Raw genomic sequence first — 7,451 nt, forward strand, 5'->3', positions numbered from 1 at the left:
TAACTCACTTAGAACTGCATCACCATTGTCTTTATACAGTTAAATCTCTGTTATCCGACAACCCTGGGGTAAGGGGATTGCCGGTTATGTAAAAACTCTGGTTATTTGAACCAAGCAGGGTTTTCAGAAACATGGAGCGGGGTGGGGGGCGGGCAGCAGCCGCATGAGGATTGGTGGCAGCTGCAGGGTTCAGCGCGGAGCGGCACTCAGCATGGCAGAGCAGCAGCAGCACAAGGCAGCACACATGGAGTGGTGGCAGTGGCAGCACAGCTGCCGCATGTGACCTTCTGAGCCCCCCCCCACCACCATGTGCAGCCGGCAGCAGGCAGGGGGAAGAGAGGACGGAGGCCATATGCGGAGCTGCGGCAGCACAGAGTGAGGTGTGGCGGCAGCAGTGGCCATGTGCGAGCTTTTTCTCACACCCTCCCTGCATCTGGCTGGCCAGAAATTCCGGTTAGTATTCTGGTTATTTAAATGCCGGATAGCAGGGATTTTACTGTAGTATAAACACTAAGCCATTTTGAGCAGACCTCTCATTTTACAAACAAAGGTAATTATCTCAGTAAGAACAACAAGCTGATGGCTATTTTTCTCAGCCAGAATATTTGGGCTGGAAGGGACCTCAGGAGTGTCAAGTTTCAGATCTATCTAGTCCAGTGGATCTCAAACTTTTTAGACTCAAGACGCCCTTTACTAGCCTTGAAAATGCCAGCTGTTAGTTTTCACTCCATTTTTGACTGCAGAAAAAAATAAAGGAATTCTTCTGTTGGAAGGAAGACCACAGCAGGTCAGAATATTTTTAACTCTGTGGATTCTTATTTTAAATCTCTGGTTTTAATCTTATGAATTTTCACACCTAACAATGCTAACACTATGCGGCACCCCCATGGCATCCTTCAAAGGATATCAAGGCACCTCAAGGTGCCATGGTTGAGAATCACTGATCTAGTTCATTCTCCTACTCAAGGCAGGATTATCCCTAACAAAAATTATCTGAGTCAAGTGTCTGTTTAACCTGCTCTTAAATCTGCTTTCCAAGATTTGCGTCTGCACCAAAACCATTAAAAAAAAATCTGGTATTTTCAAGTCTTCTATGAATTTTGTTTTTGAGGGGGAAAGTCTGTCAAAGTATAGGTTTAAAAAGTTAAAATTAACAGACTATGAAATAAATAATATTTGTAATGCCTCTTCAGAAATACTGTGAATTTCATTACATCAAACTTGCAATGCTCCATTCAACCAGCCAATACTTCCTATGCCAAAAGTTGTTACATTGTCCTATAATAAAGCTGCAAAATACGACTTGAAGAAAGTTTGCCAAAATAAAAATGGGAATATTTATTATCTTTTCTACTAAAGCAATGCAGATCTTTTGAGATTATACATTGGTCTTTGCAAATGTTTCCACAGCTTAATTCATAATTTTCAACTCTATAAAAAAAGAAAAAAAATCAGACAATGTTCATAAAAACCAAAAACACAGGGGAAGTCGCTGAACAGACAGAGGCTATTATAACTGTTAGTGGTGATGAGCAGAGAAAGCTCAACCGTTATTTTGAATTGCTGACACTCTCTGTCTCATTATATATTCAAGTCCTTACCATGGGACAAGATATTGAAAATATTTTGTTAAAAAAAATTAGAAGGTATGAATACATTATTTTGCACATTTTTAGGTCTATAACACTGGCAGTTCTATTTCCCAAGAAGCCATGAGAAATCAGATGCAACTGTCAAATAATGAAGTTTGATCAAGAAATATAGACATTATTTAGTAGATACACATGCACATGATGCAAGGGAATAAGTATTTATAGACCCATGAATACAGTACAAGACAAACTGTTACAACTGTCAAACGTGCGCTGGACATATTTGAAGTTTATGAAAAGCCTCGCAGTCTTATTTGTTGTCCTGAAAACAGTATAAGCACATTGTTTTATGTATTTTTCCAAAATTATCTTCACTTGGCCTCCTGAGCTTTCTTGGCATTCTGTTTTTCTTTTGCCTAGAAGGCAAAGACAGAAACCAAATTAAAGTGGAATGAGAATACATCCTATATTTTTCTGTAACTCAAAATAAATTCACAAATCATAAAGTATAATATCCAATATACATCATGCCAGAACTTTTAAAACAAGATTTAGATGCTTGAATGCCCTAATACTACTCAGAAGCAGATACAAGGCTTTAAAAAAAAAAAACCCACATTGCAGCTTAAATTTATTGACCAAAAAGGACATTAAGCTTTACTTTTTACTGAAAGATATAATCTTAGATGTTTATATTTCTGTTCTCATTTCACCAACTTAGACAATGTGCCTAACAGATTTTTTTATTGCTTTGGAATTTGTCTTCTCATGTTGCTTATTGCCCACCTGAAAATCATAATTCTTTGCGTAAATATTCATAAATGGATCCCTAAGTCATTGGCAACGTTTTGCAAAGATGTTTCTGAGGAACACAAGGGACCAACAGCAGATTGGAAATGGTCTAGGATAAAATTGGGGACAGGAACTCCAGACTGACTGTAAATGGTGCAAGAAAGGGTTTGCAGATGAAAGGGTGAAGGCAGGCAATCAAAGGTGGGCTCTTTATGTTGTCATATTGCCACATACCTGCCTAAGACATCCAACAGCCACTCAGAAAGCAATCTGTATGACTTAGTTGTGCTTTTCCATCCTTTTAACTATAGCATGGTGGACAATAGGTATCTGCTACAAGACTTTAGCAGGCTTGGTAACCCTTCACTTGCTATGAGGATGCTGACCAGGATTGCTATGCAATCCTGGTCAACATCAATCTACCCGACGTCTCAGACTTCTCCTAAAAAACTAAATCTTTATTTCTAGACAATTTAAAATTCATTCTTACAAGCAGATTATGGAAGATCTTACTATAGCAAGTTACTATTGTCTTGCACTGATACCAGTTCTAGGGTTACTACTATCTCTGGTGAAAAAGATAAGAAACGTTTGGGAGGCAAGGAAGACTGCAATGTGGCTGGCAACATTCTGATTTACCTGATAACAGTGATCTGGTAAAAATTAACAGCGAGGAGCGTGTTCAGTTGCTGGGACAGTATGGGGATTGGGTCCCATGGACTATTCCCCAGTAAACTGAAAAATACCATGGCAGCATATGACAGGAGATATGGTTAGGCTGTCTTACATTAGGTCAGTGGCAGTGAAATTATGATGGAGCCTTATAAAAAGAGAACTGCCTGATCTTTCTATGGCATCACTTGTTAATGTCAGCTAAGAGGTCTCAAGTAAGAAAAGAACGCACATCCCTCCTTTAGAAGGAATCAACCTAATGAGGGACTGATTCCTTCTAAAGGCAGTACCAGTACACATGGTACTCTTAGAATCATGGTGGTTGCTAATGCAAGTCTAGATTTCCCCAATATCATATATATACTAGTATCATACTATGATGATCCATGTTGGCTTTGGTGCCATGTCTTTACTTTAGGCCCCAATCTTGTGCTGTGCATCTGCTGAAAGGTGTGTCCATTGATGTTTCCTTCAATACTTGTTGGATTTTGATAATCATTTCGTCTGGGTTTGAAGTACTTTCCCTGACTGCTCCAGGAAGAAGAGCCTAAGTCCCAGAACTTGAATTCTTCAAGAGAAGACTGACACACTGTACATCCATTAGCTATAAGATTCTCACCCAAGCAAGGTCATCTGCTATACCCATTTGGTATTGGATCAGGCAGCTGCAAGAAAAACAGAACCTGAAGCCCAAAGGTTTAGGGTTCAACATGAGGTGGGGGGGAGGTGATGAACTGCCCTGTATAAAAGGTATGATAGAAACTAGCCCACATTGAATGGGGTAAAGCAAGTTTCCTCTAAAGGATGTAACACAGGAAACTGGTATGCTCTACAGTTTAAAAAGTTCAACCCAACAGTAAAGAATAGCAAGCTGGACATTGTCTCATTTTACCATGCTGCAGGTTCCTAAATGCCAACCCATAATGTAATAAGAATCCCAATCAGGTCACTGCTTTAGCGGTTTTATATTCCTGCCAGGGTGACAATGGCCATGTTACATACTTTGCTTGAACATGTTTCAATTTAAACATGAACAATGAATTAGGGTTAATAGCTGGGTCAACAGCTGGAATTAGGAAAAAACAATGAACTGGCAGATGTAGAAGCAGGAAACAGCAAATGAAAGGAGCAGAAATCTGTGTGCTGTATTGTATAAATTCTTCTGTGTATGCATTGCCACCTAGTGTTCTCAGCTAGACCTAACAACTGGGCATAGCAATCTGAATCCTATTTTCAGATCTGCTAGTCAAAGTTATAAGCCTTTAATATACAACTTTTAGAACGTTGGGAATGTAGAAGTCCTACTCAAACTTCATCAGACACTTCTGACAGCACGTAACAGGGCTGCCAATGCACAATATTGATATAAGAAATTTTAAGTAGTTTTCAGGAAAAAAATGGATTATGTTTCAGAGTTAAAGTCATATGACAAATCCAGCCTTTCGTATTCTTTTCCCTCAGACGTGACATATTACCGTCTCAGGATTAATGTGCATAGCTAAGACATTCTGGCAGAAGATGCCTGGGGCCTCAGTACATTAATGTCCATCTCCTAGATGGGTAATTACAACTAGCGGGAAAGACATTCCATAATTATCCAGCAATTTAACTGTATGGAGCACTGTAGCTTGCAATTCTAATTTAATTTATCTAATTTAAAAATGCAGCTATATGTCTATTCAAACAGCAAGTATAAGAAATTATGTATGAAGAATTATTTCTTAAAAAGAATTATGAAAATACTCACCTTCTCTACTAGTGGTATTAACTGCTGGTGTTCTGCTAAAGTCTTTAACAATTCCATGATGAAAGGCAAGTAATTATGTTTTCTTCTAATATTTTCAATCTGAAAATTAAAATTTCAGGCATTAATGGAAATGCTGTGTTGCAAAACCTGCTAGGTAGAAAAGGTTTAAATGAAGAATTCTAAAAAAAGTGACTGTATTCTGTGTAGATATATTACAAAAGGTTTCTATTCAAATGTCTCCTTTGAAGGTACACCTCATTAGTTAAAACAAATAATCATCATTATTCTCCATTTTATACTTCACAGAGATTAAAGATTTAAAAACAAAAATGTAGTGGTTACTTAACTCATCCTTCAGTTTTCCAAGCATTCCCTGGAGAAAAAGAGTATCCTGTAGATGGCAAGAAAGACTGAAGACTGATAAAAACCCTTCTAAATTCTCCAGCTCTAATGTGAAAACCACACATCATACTGGCTTTTTATTATGATCCTTCTAACCATTTTAATCTGAGAAGAAAAAAAACTCCGCATACCTTGTATCGTTTTAACTTTTGGTTCTCTTCATCAATTAGCATCTGGTATTTTGCAACTTCTGACTGAACAGAACTCAGCATATTACTACTCTGGTCTGTATCCATGGGCTCCTCCTTCAACAAAAAGGTCAAATATGCCACAGATGAGGTTAGGATATTTTAGAATCTCTTTGAAGTCTCTGGCTTGATTCATGGCTGTACAACTTCTGAGTGGCCGGGGGGCCAAATAGATTTCATAGATTTCATAGATTAAGGGTCGGAAGGGACCTAGTAGATCTTCTAGCCCGACCCCCCGCCAGGGCGGGAGAACAACAAAAAAACCCCAAAAAGAGAAACGGGACTCAAATGAGTCCAGCCAGGTAGGCATCCAGCCTCTTCTTAAAGACCCCCAGGGTAGGGGCCAGCACCACTTCCCTTGGAAGTTGGTTCCAGCTCCTAGCCGCCCTAACTGTGAAGTAGTTCTTGCGGATGTCCAATCTATACCTCCTCTCCATCAACTTGTGCCCATTACTCCTTGTTATGCCAGCGGGCGCTAGGGGAAACAGCGTCTCCCCCAAACCCTTCTGGTCCCCCCTAGTGAGTTTATAGACGGTCACCAGGTCCCCCCTCAGCCTTCTCTTGTGGAGGCTGAATAGGTTCAGGTCCCGCAGTCTCTCACTGTAGGGTCTGCCCTGTTGTCCCCGGATCATGCGGGTGGCCCTCCTCTGGACCCTCTCCATGTTGTCCACATCCCTCTTGAAATGGGGCACACAGAACTGGACACAATACTCCAGCTGTGGCCTGACCAGCGTCGCGTAGAGGGGGAGGATCACCTCCTTGGCTCTACTCGAGATGCACCTGTGGATGCACGACAAGGTCCGGTTAGCCCTGCCAACCATGACCTCGCATTGTCGGCCCATGTTCATCTTGGAGTCAATAATGACTCCAAGATCTCTTTCTGCCTCCGTGCTCTCGAGTAGGGAGTTCCCCATTGTGTAAGTGTGCTGCTGGTTCCTACTGCCCAAGTGCAGCACCCTGCACTTGTCCGTATTAAAACGCATCCTGTTCCTGTTAGCCCACCCCTGTAACCTATCCAGATCCCTCTGCAATCTCTCCCTCCCTGCTAGCGTGCTCACCTCCCCCCAAATTTTGGTGTCATCAGCGAATTTAAACAGGTTACTTTCCACCCCATCATCCAGATCGCTGATGATCTATGCTGGCCCTCTTCCTCTCTAGGGAATGAGCTCTCTGAGCCCCTGCAGGCCATGCTGCCCCATCCCTAAGGGCAAGACAGGAAGCAGAACCTGGAGCCCAAAGGCAGCCTGGAGAGACCCCAGTGACAGCAGCAGTAGGAGCAGTGGTCAAGTGAGAGCTCATGGGCTGGGTGTTAATTCTTCACAAGCTGCGTATGACTTGCCAACTGGAAAGCCCTGCCTTACTTGCTTTTTCAGTTTTGATGCAGTTTTAATAATAAACAGAAGTAACCAAAGACAAGAAAGATATGTTAGAAATTTATGCCTGCTGGTTGCAGCTGGAGACTGGATGCAGATAAACCAACTGAAACTGTACCCAGGCAAGACAGAAGTGATGGTGGTTGACCTCAGGAGAGGGTAGGGAGGGAAAGAGTCAGAACAACCATCACTGATGGGGTTCAGCCTCCCCTTGCACACAAGTTCACAACCTGGGTCCTCTGCTGCACTTGGACCTGCACAAATTCCATCGTTCAGGTCACATCCCCTTGCTGAAAACATGCAGGAGGGCATTCTCACCAGTTGCTTCCCAGTTCCTCCCTCTTGAAGCCCACCAGAGGCCCAAGCCTAGACAACTTCCAGAAGCACTTTAAGACCTTATTTGGGCAGACATTTATCAAACAAAGCTAGGCAGAGATAGAGATATTGTTCAGGGAGGGGCTGGATCTGTCCAATGTTGTCCTTTAATTCTCCTTTTAGTTGTTTTGTTGTCTTATAAAAACAAGTATTCTGTTTCTCTTGTTAAGTCATCCTAAGCCTTGTTGGGAAGGGTGGCTTGTAAACTGAATAAATAAAGTCTCTAGGCATACCATATAAAATCAGCAACACAGCATAGAGCAAAGCCATTTAGACCCAGCTTGCATATCAGAAGCAGTACAGTTGCCAA

At 41.5% G+C, this 7,451-nt stretch overlaps 1 protein-coding gene across 1 annotated transcript in view; it reads right to left on the bottom strand.

The window, feature by feature from the left end:
- Positions 1-1,308: 1,308 nt before the first annotated feature.
- The window catches only part of UCHL5 (ubiquitin C-terminal hydrolase L5), a 60,845-nt gene continuing 54,702 nt past the window's right edge, over positions 1,309-7,451 (bottom strand). The window contains exons 9-11 of the mRNA XM_019502020.1: positions 5,337-5,450; positions 4,804-4,902; positions 1,309-2,008 (exon numbers count right to left, since the gene is read on the bottom strand). Coding sequence (XP_019357565.1) covers positions 1,964-2,008; positions 4,804-4,902; positions 5,337-5,450 — 258 coding nt within the window. The 3' untranslated portion in view covers positions 1,309-1,963. The remainder of the gene's footprint in view (positions 2,009-4,803; positions 4,903-5,336; positions 5,451-7,451) is intronic.

The sequence above is a fragment of the Gavialis gangeticus genome, unplaced genomic scaffold (assembly GCF_001723915.1).
Source record: "Gavialis gangeticus isolate Ggan-Ray unplaced genomic scaffold, GavGan_comp1, whole genome shotgun sequence".
Classification (NCBI taxonomy): Eukaryota; Metazoa; Chordata; order Crocodylia; family Gavialidae; genus Gavialis; species Gavialis gangeticus.